At 46.8% G+C, this 19,379-nt stretch overlaps 1 protein-coding gene across 6 annotated transcripts in view; it reads left to right on the forward strand.

Annotated features, from left to right (window-relative positions):
- FKBP6 (FKBP prolyl isomerase family member 6 (inactive)) overlaps window positions 1–19,379 on the forward strand; it is a 29,171-nt gene that overhangs the window by 2,094 nt on the left and 7,698 nt on the right. For 4 of the 6 annotated variants that reach the window (XM_086374520.1, XM_086374517.1, XM_086374518.1 and 1 more), the window contains exons 5-8: window positions 1,356–1,475; window positions 6,522–6,716; window positions 6,845–6,954; window positions 8,348–8,440. In XM_086374520.1, coding sequence (XP_086230646.1) covers window positions 1,356–1,475; window positions 6,522–6,716; window positions 6,845–6,954; window positions 8,348–8,438 — 516 coding nt within the window. In that variant the 3' untranslated portion in view covers window positions 8,439–8,440. Of the gene's footprint in view, window positions 1–1,355; window positions 1,476–6,521; window positions 6,717–6,844; window positions 6,955–8,347; window positions 8,441–17,772; window positions 18,029–19,379 lie in introns of those variants that run through there. The other 2 variants (XM_086374522.1, XM_086374521.1) reach the window with 1 other exon arrangement.

The following is a 19,379-nucleotide window of genomic DNA, read 5'->3' on the forward strand; positions in this document are numbered from 1 at the left end:
TATCTTACCACTCGCTAGTGTGTGTCTAAGTGCTGCTGGCCCTGATGTGTGGGTACCTGTGCTCGGCCAGGGTTATGGACCAGCAGGTTGAGCTGACCTTTGTCACCATTTGCCTAGGTCTCCCTGAAAGATAGTATTTGCTTCTCAGTGCTGTTTGGTTTTCAGCAAGTCAAGCATTGGTAGCTCATAACTAGGTTGACCATGTAATTTGTTGTCCAACCCAGGACCCTTGAGAAGGAAAGGGACTACTAACTTATGGGATACGAGGACACAGGGTATAAACTGGGATAGATGGCCTCTGTCTTAATGTAACTTTAAAACCGCCTTTCCTCTGTAGCTTCACATATAACTCACCCCGTACAGACGGGGCTTCTAATCATCAGCAGTGACCTAAGCTCCTTGTCCTGCTGTCTTACCCTGGCTGTACATGTGGCCTTAGATGTCCACCCCGGGTTCACATCTCTGTATGGTGTCTCCCTGGCTAAACTGTCACCACCGCAAGGGAGAGACACTACCTTTTTCTCATCTTTTCACAAAACAGAGGTTCTTGCAGATAACCTGGGTCCCACCTCTTGTGTGCTGATTTAGAATGTTTAGGGGTGGGGCCAGAGAAGGCAATGGCACCCCACTCCAGTACTCTTGCCTGGAAAATCCTATGGATGGAGGAGCCTGGTAGGCTGCAGTCCGTGGGGTCGCTAAGAGTCGGATACGACTGAGTGACTTCACTTTCACTTTTCACTTTCATGCATTGGAGAAGGAAATGGCTACCCACTCCAGTGTTCTTGCCTGGAGAATCCCAGGGACGCGGGAGCCTGGTGGGCTGCCGTCTGTGGGGTCACACAGAGTCGGACACGACTGAAGTGACTTAGCAGCAGCAGCAACAGGAGTGGGCCCAGGACGTCTGTTTAAAAAGAGGCTCCACTGGTGATTCTGACGTGTACCCAGGGTAGAGCATCATGGTCGGAAAGACGGGCGGAGCTCTGGGCAGACCAGGGCTGTCAAATGCTTGCTGGATGAGTGGTTGCCATGAGACCTGAACTCTGTGCTTGGCAAGTTCCATCAGTTTCTAATTCTATGAGAAACTGTTTCTTTAGGGAGCATCTCTGGGTAGGTCTAAACTAGTGGACTTCCCATTTGGCCCTCATCCGTAAAACAGCAGTAATGGCATCTACCTGCTGTGGCTTCTGTTGGGATTCAGAGATGACTTGTACCTAGGCCCCTAGCCCAGTGCTCAGCACACCTGCGGCAGCAGAGGTCATAGTCTAAAGGAACAGACCTAACAGCTGTAGTGAGCCTGGCGTTGTGGCCGTGGGGCTTTCAGTTTCCTTGCTGACATCCTTGTCTTTGATCCTTAGGAGCAACAGAGTCAATTTCCACTTCAGAAGGTCCTAAAGGTGGCAGCTACTGAACGAGAGTTTGGCAACTACCTTTTCCGCCAAAATCGTTTCTATGATGCCAAAGTGAGATATAAACGGGTAAGACTGCTTCAGAGTGTGAGTTTAGACCCTGGAAACTTCCTTCTTTAAGAGAGAGAGACTTTATCTCTGTCCCTTCCTCTCCCCTACAACGTTAAGAAAAATCTTAACCTAAAAATCCTCATGCCGGAGGGCTAAAAACTGGGGGAGAGGACGCAGGGTTTAAGGGAACCTGGTGATGTTTGAATATGGATGTGGTTTACATGAGTGTGTTCAGGTTGTGATCATTCATCGAGCTGGACGCTTGCTTTTGTACTTGACTGTGTATTTCAATACAAACTTTTAAAAATTCTCTTTCTAGTTTTGGGTCCTCTACCAACTGACTTCTCTACCCCATTTGCCATGTTCATTTCCTGTCTTTTTGACAGTGGACATTCATCTGAATCTAACGCCATTCTTGCCAAGCTTCTGATTGTCATTTGGCTTCCTGTGGAGGTTCTGCTGACAGGAATCCGCTGTTTGCTTTGTAACGCGGTCACGAATATTATGAGTACTTTCTGTGTGCCCAACTCTGCCCCCTAGGCTATAGAGGCAAACAGGATACAGTTTAGGGGCATTCTGATTTTTGTCTCATTTGCATAGTGAGCCTAAACATTCAGGATTTGCATTCAGCTGTAAACCACAAAATCCTGAAAAAGTTTTTCAAATAAACTAGTGATGTAATTTTTCTCACATAAGAAGGGAGGCACTTCAAGGACAGCATAAACAGCTGTTACACAAAGCCATCAGGGAACATTCCAGAGATCTCTCTGATCAGCTGCCCTTAGTGTGTCTTTGTTGTCTTTCTCCTTCTCAAGATGGTAGTTCAACCTGCAGTGTCATGTGATCATCTGGGCAGGAAGAAGGGAGGGAAGAAGAGTCTGGTGTGTGTATTCATATTACAAGCTTTCCAGAATTTCTCCTAACCCGACTTCTCATGATATCCTATGGTGAATGTCCATTTGCCCTTAGCTGTATGCAGATAGGAAGCTGCAAAGTATGGTTTAATTAGTACGTTGCTGCTTTGAATGAAATGGAGGCTCTGTTGGAAGAGGAGGGAAATATATGTTCTCTTTCTCTCTTTCTCTTAGCATAATACCCTCTAGGTCCATTTGTGTTGTCATAGATGGTGAGGTTTTGTTCTATCTTATGGCTAAATAATATTCCATTATGTATATATACCACATCTTTAAATATTCATCTGTTGGGCACTTGGATGGTGGTGTTCAGTCACTAAGTGGTTTCTGACTGTTAGTGACCCCATGGACTGCAGCACGCCAGGCCTCCCTGTCCATCATCAACTCCCAGAATTTGCTGAAACTCACGTCCATTGAGTCGGTGATGCCGTCCAACCATCTCATCCTCTGTCACCTCCTCTTCCCTGCACTCAATCTTTCCCAGCATCAGGGTCTTTTCCAGTGAGTCGGCTCTGGCTACTGTAAATAATGCTTCAGTCAACATAGGGTGTATATATCTTTTCAAATTAGTGTTTTTGTTTTCTTTGGACAAATACCCAGGAGTGGAATGCTGGATCATATAGTAATTCTGTGTTTAATTTTTTGAGTAACCATACTGTTTTCCGTAGTGGCTGCATCAATTTATATTCTTGCCAGCAGTGCCCAAGGTTTTCTTTTCTCACATCCTGCCAACTCCTGGCTGTTTGCTGTCTTTTTGATAATAGCCATTCTGACAGGTGTGAGGTGATACCTTACTGTGGTTTGAGTTCCATTTCCCTGATAATTGGTGGTGCTGAGCATCTTTTCATGTGCTTCCTCACTGTATATATATCTTCTTTGGAAAAATGTCTATTTGGATCCTCTGTTTATCTTTCAATCAGTTGTTTATTTTTTAACGTTAAGTTGTATGAGTTCTTTGTATATTTTGGATAAAATGCCTTATTGGATATATTGTTTTGCAGATATCTTCTCCCATTCATTGGTGGCCTTTCTTCTTGTTGATAGTTCCCTCTGCTATGCAGAAGCTTTTTAATTTGATGTAGTTCCATTTGTTTATTTTTGCTTTTGTTTCCTCAGCCTGAAGAGACATACCCAAAAAAGTATTCCTAACATGGGTGTCAGAGAGCATACTGTCTGTGTTTTCTTCTAAAAGTTTTTTGGTTTCAGGCCTTACATTTTAAGGGCTTCCCTGGTGGCTCAGATGGAAAAGAATCCGCCTGCAATGGGGAGAGACCTGGGTTTGATTCCTGGGTTGGGAAGATCCCCTGGTGGAGGAGGGCATGGCAACCCACTCCAGTATTCTTGCCTGGAGAATCCCCATGGACAGAGGAGCATGGTGGGCTCCGGTTCATGGGATTGCAAAGAGTTAGACACGATTGAGCATAGCACACAGCCTACGTTTTAAATCTTGAAATTGTGTGTGGTCTGAGTAGGTAGTCCAGTTTGATTCTTTTGCCTGTAGCTGTCCAGTTTTCCCAGAGCCATTAATTGTTTACTGTTGTTGAGATATAATTCACGTAGCATAAAATTCACACTTTTAAGTGTACAGTTCAGTAATTCTTAGTTTATTCACAAGGTTGTGCAGCCATTACCACTACTGAATTCCGGAACACTCCATCACCCCCAAAAGAAACCTGTTAGCAGTTACCATTCCCTCCTACACCCCCTGTTTTACTCTTTCTGTGGATTTGCTTATCTGGGATATTACGTGTAAATAGAATTATGAAACACGTGATCCTTTGTGTTTGGTTTCTTTCAGGAAGCAAAATGCTTTCAGAGTTTATGTTCTAGCATGTATTAGCAGTTTATTCCTTTTAAAAAATTTATTTTTCAAATTGTGGTAAAATGTGCCAAACATAAATTTTACCATTTTAAGCATTTTTAGGTATACAACCCAGTGGCATTGAGTACATTCAGAATGTTGTGCGACCATTGCCACTGCCTGTTCCAGAACTTTATCATCATCTCAAACAGAAGTTCTTTATCAGTAAACAGTAACTCCCACTTCTCCTGCCCCCAGCTTCTGGTAACCTTTATTCTATTTTCTGGCTCTATGAATTGATCTATTATGGGTACTCATGTAAGTGGAATAATAACAACATTTATCCTTTTCTGTCTGACTCCTTTCACTTAGCATGATGTTTCAAGTGTCATCCACGCTGTAGCATGTATTAGTATTTCATTCCTCTTTATAGATGAATAACATACTCTTGTGTGGATCTTACTGGGGCTTCCCTGGTGGCTCAGACAGTAAAGAATCTGCCTGCAATGTGGGAGACCCAGGTTTGATCTCTGGGTCAGAAATTGCTTTTCCTTGGAGAAGGGAATGGCTTCCCACTCGTTTTCTTGCCTGGAGAATTCCATGGACAGAGGAGCCTGGCAGCCTGAGCCTGTCGGCTGTAGCCACGGGGATCTTGCTGCCTCTTGTGTGTGTTCATCAGTTGGTGGGCATTTGGGTTGTTTCCACTTTTTGGCTATTGTGAATAATGTTTCTATGAACACTTGTTCACCAGTTTTTGTGTGTAGACTGATGTTTTCAGTTCTTTGGGATACATGGCTAGGAGCGCAATTGCTGGGTCATATGGTGAATCTGTTTAACTTTTTGAAGTACTGCCAAATTGTTTTCCACGGTGGCTATTCCCACCAACAATGCAAGGCCCAGTTACTCCACATCCTCACCCACACTTACCTTCCTTTTTTTAAGGTGACAGACATCCTCGTGGGTGTAAAGTACTGTGTCATTGTGTTTTTGCATCTCCCTGATGGCTAATGATGTTGGGTGTCTTTTCATATACTTATTAGCTATTTGTGTATCTTCCTAGGAGAAATATTTATTCAGATTCTTTGCCCATTTTAAATTTGGTTGTCTTTATTGTTGAGTTGTAAAAGTTCTTTATTCTGAATACTAAACCCTTATCAAATGTGATTTGGAAATATTTTCTCCTATTCTGTGATTGTTATTTTACTTTTGTACATTGCTGAAAAGGAAAAGATGTCTTTTTATTCAAAAGTCAAAATAAATCATCTGAAGGCATGGACAATGACCGCAGTAAACCATTATATGTTGTCAACCGAAACCGGTAACTGCCTGTTATAATGATTTTTCTTAAACATCAGTCAACCTTCAGTCATTTTGTTCTTTCACTTTTTTGATAGTGTCCTTTGAAGCACAAAAGCTTTTAATTTTGATTAAGTCCTGGTAATTTATTCTTTAGGTATTTGTGCTTTCGTTGTCAGAATTTATCTAAGACTACAAAGATTTACACCCATGTTTTCCTCTAAGAGTCTTTCTTACAGTTAAGCTTTCAGGGCCTGTGGTCTATTTTGATTAATTGTATGTTGTCTGAGGTAGGAGTCAACTTCATCCTCTTGCTTGTTGACGTCCATTTGTCACAGCACTATCTGCTGAAAGGCTACTCTTTCTCCATTGGGTGGTGTTGGCGCCTTGTTACTAATCAGTTGATTCTGGATGTACATAGGTTTGTTCCTGGACTCTCCATCTGCCTTGTTGGTTCTGTTCTCTTGACCTATGTGTCTGTCTGTATGGGTACCACACTGGCTTGGTAGTAAGCTCTGAAATTAGAGAGTGTGAGTCTTTCAACTTGGTTCTCTCTCTGACCACCCCGCCTTCACCCCGCCTTTTTTAAGTGTTAGGATCCCATGAATTTCTGTATGAATTTTCAGATCAGCTTGACCATTTTTGCAAAAAAGGCAGTTGAAATTTTGGCAGTGGTTGAACTGAAAATGTAGAGTAATTTGGGCACTGTTGCCGTTTTAACAGAATTAGGTGTTTGGATCTGTGAACATGAACTGTCTTTCCATTTACTGAGATCTTCTTTAATTTCTTTCAATAACGTTTTATAGTTTTCAGTCTATAAGTATTGCACTTTACATTTATTGCCACTTATTTTATTCTTTTTGGTGCTATCATAAATGGAGTTTTCTTAATTTCATTTTTGGATTGTTGTTAAAGAAATACAGTTAACTCGTATATTGATCTTGTGTCTTGCAACTTTGTGAACTCATTTTTTAGCTCTGATTGTGTGTATTCTTAGGGTTTGCTGTACATAAGACCACCTTCTCTCGACCACCTGTCTCTTCCTTTCTGCAGGCCTTGTTGCTCCTCCACCGGCGAACAGCGCCCCCTGAAGAGCAGCACTTGGTGGAGACCGCCAAGCTGCTTGTTTTCCTCAACCTGTCCTTTACTTACCTGAAGCTGGAGCGCCCCACCATGGCCCTGCGCTATGGAGAGCAGGCTCTGATCATTGACCGAAAGAATGCCAAGGCCCTCTTCCGCTGTGGACAGGTGAGCGGGGGCGGGGGGCAGGGACCTGGGATGGAACGCTCGAGGAACGGCCACAGTGGCGGTCAACTGTGTTACTGCCGCAGTGCACTTCCCTAAAGTGTACTTGTAACATGTTGTCCTTTGGGCAGGCTTGTCTCCTTATGACTGAGTACCAGAAGGCCCGGGATTTTCTAGTCCGAGCCCAGAGGGAGCAGCCCTTCAATCACGACATCAATAACGAGCTGAAGAAACTGGCCAGGTGAGACCACTGTTTGCAGGAGTACAATCAGAGAAAGAAATGTGTGGTGTATCTGCCGCTCTGGCCTGTTCACTTGGGTAAAGAACTGTTTGATGTTGCCAAGCCCATGTGAGGAGGCAGCGCCCCCTAGAGCTGGCTTTAGGAAGTGCTCAGCTCTCTAAACCCGCAGCTCCGGAGAGGGGGCGTAGGACAGACCTCCAAACCACACATGTCTGGACCGTTGCCCACCTCCCTGTCCTCCTCACCAGGCAGAACCCTAAAGAGGTGGCCAGTGTGATTTTTAGAAAGGGCAGCATTCTTCAGATTTTCTTCCCTGCCGGCTGAGAACCTCTGTTCTCAACTGACTGCAGGAAAATGTCTTAAAGATGCTGGTTTGATCTGAAATGGCTCTTTCAGATCTGAGTCATTCCCTAAGATGACACTCTTGTTACCCAGGTGATACCGATACCAGTATCTCAGTAATGTAACTTTTTCTGATTGTGGAAGCTACATATTCATTGTAGAAAACTTTGAAAATTTCAACATAATTCTATCGCCTCATAACCACTGGTTTTTTTTTTTTTTTTTTTAAGGTGTTCTTTTGTTTCTCTTTATTGGTGAGGTTTCTCTACTTATGTTAACATTTTTAAACGTTTAATCCAGATTGCTATTTTTGGTTGTGCTGGGTCTTGTTGCTGCGAGCAGGCGTTCTCTAGTTGCAGCGAGTGAGGACTGCTCGCTAGTTGCAGCACGAGGTGGTCTTTGCAGTGGCTTCTCTCGTTGCAGACACAGGCTGCAGGTGTCAGGCTTCCGTAGTTGTGGCACACGGGTTTAGTTGCCCTGAGGCATGAAGGGATTGAATCAGCGTCCCCTGCATTGCAAGGTGGATTCTTAAGCACTGGACCATCAAGGAAGCCCTAAAGCTTTCTTGACATTAAAAAAAAAGCACAAGGTGTGTGTACCTCCTGCTTGGATCCAGCTATTTGCATTTCAGGCCTTGAAGACTTACAGAAATTTCCTTTCTGGTATTTATAAATATCCTGTTAAGAAAGGTGTAAAAATTTTGGAATCTGACCATTCTTTAGCAGGAAAATCTCAAGATAAGTGAGAGATCTCTGAGTATGAGGTGTTGCTCAGATGGACGCAGCCGACAGCCTCTCTGACAGCAGCTCCCAGCCTTCGAGACTGCTGTCTTTGCAGATGGTGGGCTTTTTGTCCAAGGGTTTCCTGAACAGCCGTCTGGGGAGCCCCGCCATTCCCCTCCTCCTCCAGCATTGTTTCCACCCCCTCCTGATTGGGTTTGAGGCCTGCTGAAGTTGTGGTGTTTCTGGCCCTGAGTGGAGAATTCTAGCCGCCAGGTGTCATTTCCCATAGATACTGTGCGTCTCTAACGACTGGGTATTTCTCCCTGCAGCTATTACAGGGACTACATGGACAAAGAGAGAGAAATGTGTCACCGGATGTTTGCTCCTGGTGACAATGGCTCTACAGTAGGAGAAAACTAAAGGTAAGCTGACACACAAAAAGCTTCAGGATGAACCCATCGTCAGGTGAAAATACCGTTAACTCAAAAATGCATTTAATACGTCCTCCTGGAACATTGTGGTTTAGCCTCAGCAGTCTTAAAGGAGTTCTTTTTTAAAAATAATTCTGTGTGTTTCTGGCCGTCTGGGTCCTTGTTGCTGCATGGACTCTTCGTTAGTTGTGGGAGTGGGGCTACCCTGTAGTTGCGGTGTGGGCTTCTCCTTGCGGGGCATGGGTTCTCGGGAGCATGTCTCTTTGGTAGTTGCAGCCTGTGGGCTCAGTAGCAGTGGCTCCTGGGCTCTGGAGCACTGGCTCAATAGTTGTGGCACACATGCTTGTTTGCTCCACGGCATGTGGGATCTTCCTGGACCAGGGATCGAACCCGTGTCTCCTGCATTGGCAGGCAGATTCTTTACCCATGGCCCAACGGGGAAGCAAGCCCCAGCCTCTCCAGTCTTGATCACTCTCAGAACACTAACGTTAGGCTACAATTGGGCCAAATCAATCCACAGAAAACCTGTTTTATAATAAAGTGTTGACTGGTAATTTATTGAACACTGTACTTACAGCAAGCCAGAATGGTTGTCTGGGTTCAGAATGCTGTCAGGCTATCGGTTGTTTACCCTCATGATCACGGGACCGACGGGAGCTCTGGCTCACTGCCCCGCATCAGGAGAGCCCATGGGGCTGCGTGCTGCCAGGCCAGGAAAAGATCTGAATTCAGAATTTCATGTATAAACATCACTGCTGAATGAGTATCGAATTTGCACCATCATATGGTAGAGAGTTGTGAGTCAGATTGTCGTAAGCCAGGGGCCATCTGCTGTCTGAGTGAGAAGGTGGGCCGTTCTCCTCGGTCCCCGAGTGACAAATGCTGCCCACTGGGAGGAGAGGAGCCCTCCCTCCTGGAGCCATGGGCGGCTGTGGTGCAGAGGCGGCTGTGGTGCAGTGGGCCTTCTCGGAGGGTCACAGAAGCCTTGGAAGGTCCATCCAGGGCTTGGGCTAGATTCATAGGTTTGAGAAGCCTTAAGCTTAAACATCCAACCGGTCCATCCTAAAGGAAATCAGTCCTGAATATTCATTGGAAGGACTGATTGAAGCTGAAACTCCAATACTTGGGCAACCTGATGCGAAGAACTGACTCATTTGAAAAGACCCTGATGCTGGGAGGGATTGGGGGCAGGAGGAGAAGGGAACGACAGAGGATGAGATGGCTGGATGGCATCACTGACTCGATGGACATGAGTTTGAGTGAACTCCGGGAGTTGGTGATAGACAGGGAGGCCTGGTGTGCTGTAATTCATGGGGTCACAAAGAGCCGGACAAGACTGAGTGAACTGAAGCCTAAACATGAAAGCAGAAATGTTTCATGGCTTTTATTCACCTCCTTCGCAGTAGTGAGGCTATCCTTATAGTTATTAATGTGATGGTTTATCTGGGCAATGAAGATGATGCTTTATCTGTTTTTTCCCCCAAACCTGAAAGCCTCCAACCTCACCTTCCATTGAACACATTGTTAATGATGATTGATCCAGATGTCGAGGGTGGGGACGGTTGGTGACCACTTACTCCGAGAACTAGAGACAGAAGGTGCTGGGGCAGCTGGGGGCGGACGCCCGGTCCTTCAGCAAACACACCCCACCGGGGGTTACACACCGGGTTCTGGTTTCTCCAGGACTGCATGACGTAACTCTCTTGTCTGGTTTACTCTTACTTCAGAAAATTAATGGAAACAAAATCACCTGCCTTAAACACCTGCTTGGCTTGAGTAGATAGCTCTGCTCTCTTGAGAGAAGTCAAACAAGAGGCAACAAGAAAACAGCTGCCGGACAGGCTCATGGTGATAAATCTCTTCTTTGTTTCCTGCTCTGTCTCTCTACAAAAGAGGCATGGGAGAAGGCAGTGAAAAGGCCCATTCAGTCCAGAGTTTTCTCACGAGTGATCTGTACACTCTTGTCTCTGCTCCATCAGAAAGAGGCAGTCGGTGTCACACGTCAGCATCACTGTCACTGCTGACCATGACCCTGTGACCCTGGCCTTCAGGCCTTGTGGGGACACTGGTGTATTCGCAGCTCCCCTGAGCTGAGCTGTGAGCCAGATGACCATTGGTGTCTGGCAGAAATGGAGGCGCAGTGGCTTTTCACCATGACATTTTGGACCATGAGCTGGCAGGTCCTTCTGCTTAATGAAGATCCTGTTCTTCCCAGGTCTGTCCTAGAAACAAGGCCTTGGAAACCCAACAGGACAGGTTTCCTCTCTGTTGCCCTCACCTCCCACCTCTCTGCATCTGGGAGACCTTTTTTAGCTGCCACTTCTGAGATGGCTTCTGGGGTGTCCCAAAGTCTCGAGCCTGTCTGTATCACCAGCAGATTGCCACTGCCATTGAGACTGTAACGCATTTTAACTTTTGTGTCGTTCATCGTTTCTCGGCTCGCCTTTTGTGTGTTGTACTTGTACCTGGCTAGTCACTTCAGACATCTAGCTACTGACTTTTCTCTGTCTTGTCTTCTGAAATGTTTGTTTCTTCTGGTGGAACAAGAGTCCCCTCAATTATATTCTCTCAGCCTCTGGTGATAGTAGACTTAGTTTTCTGAGGTCAGTGGGCCATGTCTCTTTCACCTTTGTGTTTTCTAGCATCTGGAACCATGCCTAGCATGTGATTGGCACTCAGTAAAGGGTGGCTGGATCAGGTATGAAATAGCCGAAACACTGGCCTCACCTCCTTGAATCCTTGCCTTCCCAGCTGACTCCTGTATTGGCTCTCAGGATTCATGTTCTTGCCAATAGCAGAAAACCATCCTTAACAAGTGTTCACTGCAGAAGAGGTTTGCTGAGGGGACCCTGGGGGAGCCTACAGGATTTGGGCAGAGGCTGAGCACTCAGAACTCCTCGGGTAGAGATGGAGGGCCTTGGGGAGTCCGTCCTTCTTCGCTGCCTCCTCTCCTGCCCTGAGGAGGCCCAGGCGTCCGTCCCCACAGCCTTTCTATACAGAGGGGAATTCCTAACCCACACTGCCCTCCTCTTCCTGAGCCAACGCAGCTCCAGTTTGAAAAATCCTGAAGCAGGACTCTGGCTGGGTTTGGAGGGTGTGGAGTCCCAGTTATCATGTCATTTCATCCACAAGGATTTCCCTGCGTATCTCTAAAAGATAAGGGCCACTCTTGAATTTTTCTTTCATTCTCAAATGCTTGTCTTTCTGCTCATTTGCTTTTACTTTTCTCTTTTCCATGTTGCAGACTTTCCACAAATGGTTCGTGTTTCTTGGCTGCTTATTCACATTTAAGAATGAAACAGTAAGACAATTTGACCAGGGGCTCTGTTTACCTGGGCAGGTCTTCTCAACTCATCCTTCTTAATTTAAGGCTGAATAGATGGGTGCCAACCGAAATGCTTTGATATCCTTAAATACCACAGGGAGGAGCTTTGCATTGGGTTCCAACTCCTGCTGCTGCTGCTAAGTCGCTTCAGTTGTGTCCGACTCTGTGCGACCCCAGAGACGGCAGCCCACGAGGCTCCCCCATCCCTGGGATTCTCCAGGCAAGAACACTGGAGTGGGTTGCCATTCCCTTCTCCAGTGCATGAAAGTGAAAAGTAAAAGTGAAGTCGCTCAGTTGTGTCCAACTCTTAGCGACCCATGGTGGGACTGCGGCCCACCAGGCTCCTCCCTCCATGGGATTTGCTAGGCAAGAGTGCTGGAGTGGGGTGCCATTGTCTTCTCCCCAACTGCTACACTAGCTTATAAATTCTGTATTATTTTAATCTGCGTATCCTCAATTTCTAGTGAGACTGAGCACCTTGGCGTATTTATTGGGCCATATATTCTTTGTGCATGTTTCCTGTTGTCCTTTGCTCACTCTTGGGCGTTTTCTTCACTGGTTTGTAAGAACCCTTTTCCTGTGATGGCTGTTTACTACATGTCTGTTACGTACAGTCACATATTTTCCTCTGGTTGTTTTGAGTATCTACACATTTCTGTGTTTGGCTGCTTTCTGTGTGGTCTCTGGAATCCACCCTGTGCTCGCACTTGGCCTGTGGGAGTAAGCAGAGGTCTGTCATGAGTGAGCAGGAGAGCTCAGGGTGTGACGGGCTTGCTGATAGCTTTTCTTGGAGTCTGAGCATCAGTCTGTGTCCACAGTGCTTTGTAATGTCCATAAGCCCATTTAATCTTCCCAACATATTTTAAGGGAGAAATTATCTCTCTTTTACAGATCAAGGGGAGGAATAAAGCTCAGAAAATCAGACCCTTTCCCTGTGAAGGTCTTTGTGTGTGTGTAAACAACTGTGACCATTTTCATTTGATTTGAAATGTAAACCCCCAGATGCTGTCCAAGGCTTTGAGTACATCCAGCTTCTCTCTCTAGCTGGGGTGTAATCACTGATTGCTCAGGGATCTTTTTTATTCCTTTCTTAGGTGTTTATGAATTTCCTCCCTCTTCTCTGCTCTCCATACTTAAGAGAAGCTGAAGCCTTTAGGCTACAGAATTAAGAAGATCGAGCCATGTTGCTTGGCCAGCCTCAGGGAAAGAATATCCTAACAGATTTTTGAAAGTGTTTTCTGGAAAGTCAGAGCAGCTCCCGAGAGGCTCAGGTAGAAGTAAAGGCTAGTAATAAGCTCCTGTAGTTGAGGTTCTAGGGTTCCTTTAGTCCTGGTTCAGAGAGTGTCGGCCAGAGTGAGCCCTGGAGCTGCAAGCTCCACAGAGCTCAGTGCCGAGGCTCGGGGGTCCTCTGGGGTCAGGGGTTCCCTTGTTCCAAAACAGCCTTCCTGTGTCCGGCCGTACTGGTCAGTTGCCAGGAAACCCTAGGAGCAGATCATCATCCCTCATAGTGTGTGACCAGATTCAGACAAGAATCTGCTTGATCCTGTTCTTCCGAAAGGGATTAAGGAGAAACTCAAATCCACTGTAGAGTCTATAAAGGTATTTCATGCCTCCAATTAGACGCGTCTGAGTCCTGAATAAATAGGAACTTGCTTCAATGTATTTTTGTGATTTTGTATGTTGTCAATTCTGACTGACTTTCCCTGCATCTCCACTTCTTTTACTCCTCCCAACAGAGGTGTGTTTTCCTGGGAGTAACTGGGCATCCATCCTCTTGTTGGATGAGGGTTGTGCCATTTTCCAGGCAGACTATTAGGTAGTCTCCTGATCTTTCGGAAGTCTGTGAAATGCCTTTTCCTCCAGCTCAGGAGATGTCTGACGTCATCCCTTTGTTGTGTGGACTGTAAATACTCCGCGTGGGTTGGCGCCTTTTGACGGGCCCCTTCCTGGGCAGTGCTTCCGCTGGTGGTTTCTTCGGCCCCTTCGCCCTCTTCGCAGCCCCTTTCGGCAGCCATTGTTGTTGCTGTTGTTCAGTTGCCAAGTCATGCCCGACTCTTCGTGACCCCATGGACTGCCCACGGCAGCCTTCCGTGTCTCTCACCATCTCCCAGAGTTTGCCCAAGTTCATTCATGTCCATCGAGTCAGTGTGATGCCATCCAACCATCTCATCCTCTGTCGCCGTCTTCTTCTGCTTTCAGTCTTTCCCAACATCAGGGTCTTTTCCAGTGAGTCGGTTGTTCTCATCAGGTGGCCAGAGTATTGGAGCTTTAGCATCAGTTCTTTCTAAGAGTATTCAGGGTTGATTTCCTTTAAGATTGACTGGTTTGATCTTCTTGCTTTCCAAGGAACTCTCAAGAGTCCTGACAGCCATAACAGGCCCCGAACCCCATTGCCAACTGAGGTTTACTTCTGGGCTCTTAGTGAATGAGGTATCAAAGAAGACTAGTTAAATTCAGGAGATAAACTACGTTCCTTTTTCTAATCTTCAAATCAGTAATTTATTGAAGTGCCCTTACCTTTCCGTATGGGGGCTGAAAAATGGGAAATCTGGATTCTCAGACTTAGCTTGTTTTCTGCGACATCAGCCAAGTCATTGAACCCCTCTGGGCTGCAGTCTTGCCATCTGTACAATGTAGCAATCAGATCTTTAAGATCTCTCTGTACCTCCTTCGTTCCCATCAGATGTTGGCTCAGTCTGTTTTTAATTTCTTGGATTCATGATTACCTAATTTTGAATAAGCCATGTCTCTAGGCCTGTGTAACCCAGAACCTGACTTAGATAAATAAGGATACAGGCACATAGTGAAAGAAGCGAGCATCAGTAGCAAAGAATTAATGTGAAGTCACCTGGGAGGAGATGTGGAGAGAGGATGGACTCTGGGAGCACAACATGGAACCAAGAGGACAGGCTGGGAGCCGGGGGACGAGTGGGAGCTTTAGCTGGGAAGGCTCTGGTGGGCTTCAGGGAGCCACGCACCAGCCCCTGAGTAGTTGCGTGTCCTGCACAGAGATAAGCGGCAGCTGCTGTCGGCTTCACAGCGGGGTCTCTGACACCAGGAGAGGCAGAAACAAAAACAGAACAAAAGAAATCCTCTAGGGGGTGAATTTCACAGAGGAGTGACCAGCAGTGTCACGCCCACCAACACAAAGGACAAGGACTGAGAAATAACTCGATCATTCATCCGCCAGTGTGGATGGTGGGAATGCAGGCAAGACCAGGAGCCTACCCCCTGGGCGTACTGAGAGCAGGAAGTGCAAGGCGGGAGCAAGCCAGTACTGCTGGCTCAGCCTCCTCAAAACCATTGGTGGGGCCCTCCCCAGGGACTTGGACTCAGCAGCTTGGCTGGGGCCCCACACTTGCTGTTTGTAACGAACTTCCAGGTGATATGGACCAGCTGGTCCGTGGAGCACAGTAAGGTAGATGGCCTTCTCAAGACATCCTCATGAGAAGAGGGAAGGAGTGGGTGCAGGGCAATTAGAAACGTAACACAGTGGATTTGTTTGGAAACGAGGGTGGCCATTGGGCAGCACCTCTGACCCCAGTTTGTCACGTATTCTGCTGTCTTCCATTCGTGCTGTGGCAGCTGATGGCCGTGAGCGCTGACAGGTGTCATCGGAGGAAGTGTGCTGAGTCCGGGGCCACCCCCAGGTCAGGGCAGAGGCCTGGGCGCGCTCGGGTTCAGTTTACACCTAGAAAGGCTGGGCTTTGGGGGACCACTCAGCTCGATGCGTGTTCCCAGCAGGAAGGGAGCGCTCCGTGATGCCTGTCTCCCACCAGTGCTGAGAAGTAGAGAGAAGTAGTTGTGTGGGGGTGCAGACCAGGAACGCTGAGGGGACTACAGCAGGAGGAGGCCGTGTGGAGCAGGCCACCAGCGGCCGGACCAAGGTGGGGAGAGGCAGATGAGGCGGCCGGCAGTGAGGACTGGCTTTGCACGGCGGGGGGAGGGGCAGGAGGGGGACCGCCGAGGCTAGAGGGCACAGCCAACTGGTGGGGTGGCCGAACATCACATCGTGGAGTACGTGAGGGGGCTCGGGCTTCTGGGAAAATTCTTCTCTCTCAGTTGGATGTTTGAGATACCCAGACTAGGTTATTCCGATTGAGTGATGCATTTTGAGTTAGAGAACTAGTTAAGTGGATTCAGGGAGGGTCTAGGAATCTTCACCTTTTTGTGCATTATCTGGGACTTGAAGAGGGATCTACAGCTTTTACCAGTTTTTCAAAGGCTGTATGACCCACAAGAGGTGAAGATCCATTGTTCTAGAGGTTTCTCAAGACACTGTTCACGTTTGCCCGCTCACTGTGGCTCACAGGCTCTAGACCAGGGCTGTGGGTGGGCAGGGCTGGTCCACAACGCCGTGGGAACTCCTTTTATCTGCCTGGCCCTTGGCCCTTTACCCTAGGGTTTCAGACAGAGACACCCCAGGCTCTGCAGCCTCCGGCTCCAGGTCCCAGGATTACATCACTTTCCTGTCTTCTCGTTACTTTCTCACACTCTTCTCTGATTACTGCCCACTATTCTGTGCAGCTACTGTGGACACCGATCATATCATTGCTGGAGTTTCTATTTCACAGTGACTGTGCCTTTTCCCCAGGCCTGGGGTTCACTCTCCTCAGAAGCAGCTTGTTTAGTATTAATATATTCAGCTGGAGTCTGCCCTCCTGGACCTTTGTCTGTGTTCCCTGCCCGAGTCTGACTTCTGTCTTTGTAGGTCTCCTGGCTGATCTTTGCTTGACCCCCGGGTACATGATGGCTTTCTCTTTGCCTTTTGCTCCTTAGTATGCAATGAGTATTGGATTTTCAAAATGAAACGTGAACTTTTTTATTTTGATGCATTTTCGTTCATGCTAAAGTGTCCCTTTTTATTAGTTTCAAATTGAAAATTCTGTTGACTAAACTTCACAAACCCCAGTGTCTGATCTTGGACATTCTCCTTGCCCACCTGCATCCTCGAGCGCACATGTTTGTGCTGCGTGAATATTGAATACAGGGCTGATTTCTACAGTCAGTGCATGGGACACAGACTGGATTGAGTTTTTGTTTTCATTGATGATTAGTAAACTTTTTATTATGGATATTTTCAAACCTATTCAGATTTAGAAAGAATAGCATGACAGTGTGGTCACCAGCATTCTGCTCTTCTGTTTCTTCTACCACCCCCCTGCCCTGTAACTTTTTGTCAGTATTTTAATTTAAATTATAAAAATGCTACGTGCTTATGGTTTTAAACCAGAAGGTGGAGAATAAAAGCTCCCTGTCCCCAAACCTGTTTTCTAGAGGTAACCACTGACGTTTCTTAAGTGTCCTTCCCAAAGCATTGCTGTGAATATTCAGGATTGTGGGTGTCTGTGTAATCTTCCACACAAATAGAAGTATACATTTTGTACCATAATGCAGTTTGGGTGTTTTCTAGGTTAGCATACAAAGAGCTGCCTCATTTTAAGAAAACAACTCGGCGGCATTCCATCCTAGGAGGGAATCATCATCTTCCTAACAGTGATTGATAGGCGGACAGACAGATGACATGGTTACCCCTCAGCTGAGTTTTCTCTGATGTTTGTTTAAATGTCATGTCACTGGGTAATACACGTGTAAGTTCAACTGATCCAGGAGTCACTAAAGTGACCGCTCAAGCGTCTGTACCAGCTTATATCCCCTTTGGTGCTGTTGCTATTCCATTATTTAGCTTTGCCATCATGAGTACTGTTAGATGTCTTAATCTTTGCCAGTTTGGTGCATCCAAAATGAGATCTTGTTATTAGTGTTGACTGTCCGTGGTCAAGCTTCTTTTCAGATGTTCAAGTATCCTTTCTATAAATTGCCTGTTTCTCTGTAACCAAACACCTTTCTGAGTTTTTCAGGTTTGGGGTTTTGTTTTGGGTTTTTTTTTTGATAGTAAAATGTCGGTTGCTTCCCTGGATACTCTAGGCATATGATCGTCACATTCAAGTAATGGTAACTTTGTCCTCTGATTCCCACCTTGTCTCATCTTACTCAGAGCCCATCTCCCTCTGTGGGCTGATACTTCCAGAATAGCGTTAGATGGTGGTGACGGATCAGCACTGCATCTTTCGTGACCACAGTGGGTGGACCAGTTGCTGCTATACTGCTCAGCATGATCCAGGCTTTCAGTGAAGATACAGTCTTCTTTCTGTCATGCTAAGGAAATGTTTTTATACTCAAGTTTCTGTCAGGAATGATTGTTATCAAATGCCTTTCTGTCACAAAGATAAACAAGCTTTTTTTTAACCTTTGACCTATTATTGTGGTTTATAATGTTGAATCTTTGCAGTAGGGCCTTTGCACTGACATTCCTCCAAGCCCGAAAGCCCTTCTGACTATTCAGAGCTCAGTCTACTTAAATGTCGCCTCCTTGGAGAGGTCTTTCCAGTTACTTTATGTTAAATAACAACTGACGTCCTTCTGTGTCCCCATAGCCTGCTGATTTTTCTTCACAGCAGTTACGTGTTTTGGTTTATCTCTTTATCCCACTGAAGAACGTCCCAGGAGGTTTGTCAGCTTCATTTCACTGGTGCCGTGTTTTTCTGTAATGTACTATAAAGGGCAGCCAAGCAGGCTTAGTCAGCAGGGTGCCACAGCACTTAGAGGCACAGACAAGCACTCTTCCTGGTAGATTTAAATGACCAGCAAGATGGACATCCTAAGAAAGCACTGGCCTCCTCTCCTGCCTGCACTGGCCCACCTGCTTCTTCCCAGGGCTTGGCTTGAGGGGACTGTCTCAAGCAGGTGTCTCTCCCCCACTCAGAAGCTGCTGTTCAGCAAGACGGCAATGAAGGATGTGTTCTTAACTGTGACCCCTCCCCCAGCCCTGGACACCCACACACACCAGGGCCCCAGGCTGGGCCGGCGCGTCAGCCAGCACCCACCTCTGTGTCCCAGCATTTCCCACGGCTTTGGGCCCAGCTGGGAGGCAGTGATGCAGAGCCATCACCGCAGAGCCCTCAGTGGGTGGTCCTACCAGCTTTCGTTGTGTTCCCACCTTCAGTCGAGGTCATACTGGTCTTGCGACAGCTCAGTGAAGTATATCCTATAGGAATGTTTGATAGGTGAGGAAGCAGGAGATACAGCTGGCCCAGGATCACAGAGCTGGAAATAGTGGGACCGGGAGTCCACTTGGATCTCCTGGCCCTGGATAAACTACCACACTATGTCCCTGCTGCCAGCGCCCGTGTTACCCGCCTCTGTGGTGAAGCCAGCTGTCCTGTGGAGCTGTCTGGGTGAAGCCTGTCCAGGCGTCTTGTCTGGTTACATCCCTAGTGGTCAGTGCTGCCCAGTGTGTGTCCCAGGGGTTTCACATGTCCCCCTGAAAGCAGCCGCTTGTACGTTTGGCCCTTTGAGAGTGCTTTTGACATCCTCGAGTGGTTGAGGATGTGTAGCCCTTATGGAACAGTCGAGATGGACCAATGAGGAGATTGCCCACACTCAGGAGTTAGTCATCTGTTTGGGGGCTTCATCTGAACAGTAAAATTGATCTGGATGGTCTCAGGGGCCCTTCTGTTCTGCTTTTCTGAGATGGTGTTCTTGAAGTTTCAAAGCCACCTTATTGACAGGTCACCATTTCCCTGCACCCACCCCTTAGGGCCC

The sequence above is a fragment of the Bos grunniens genome, chromosome 25, assembly GCF_055505025.1.
Source record: "Bos grunniens cultivar Pamir isolate PY7600 chromosome 25, Bosgru_T2T1.0, whole genome shotgun sequence".
NCBI classification, from domain to species: Eukaryota; Metazoa; Chordata; class Mammalia; order Artiodactyla; family Bovidae; genus Bos; species Bos grunniens.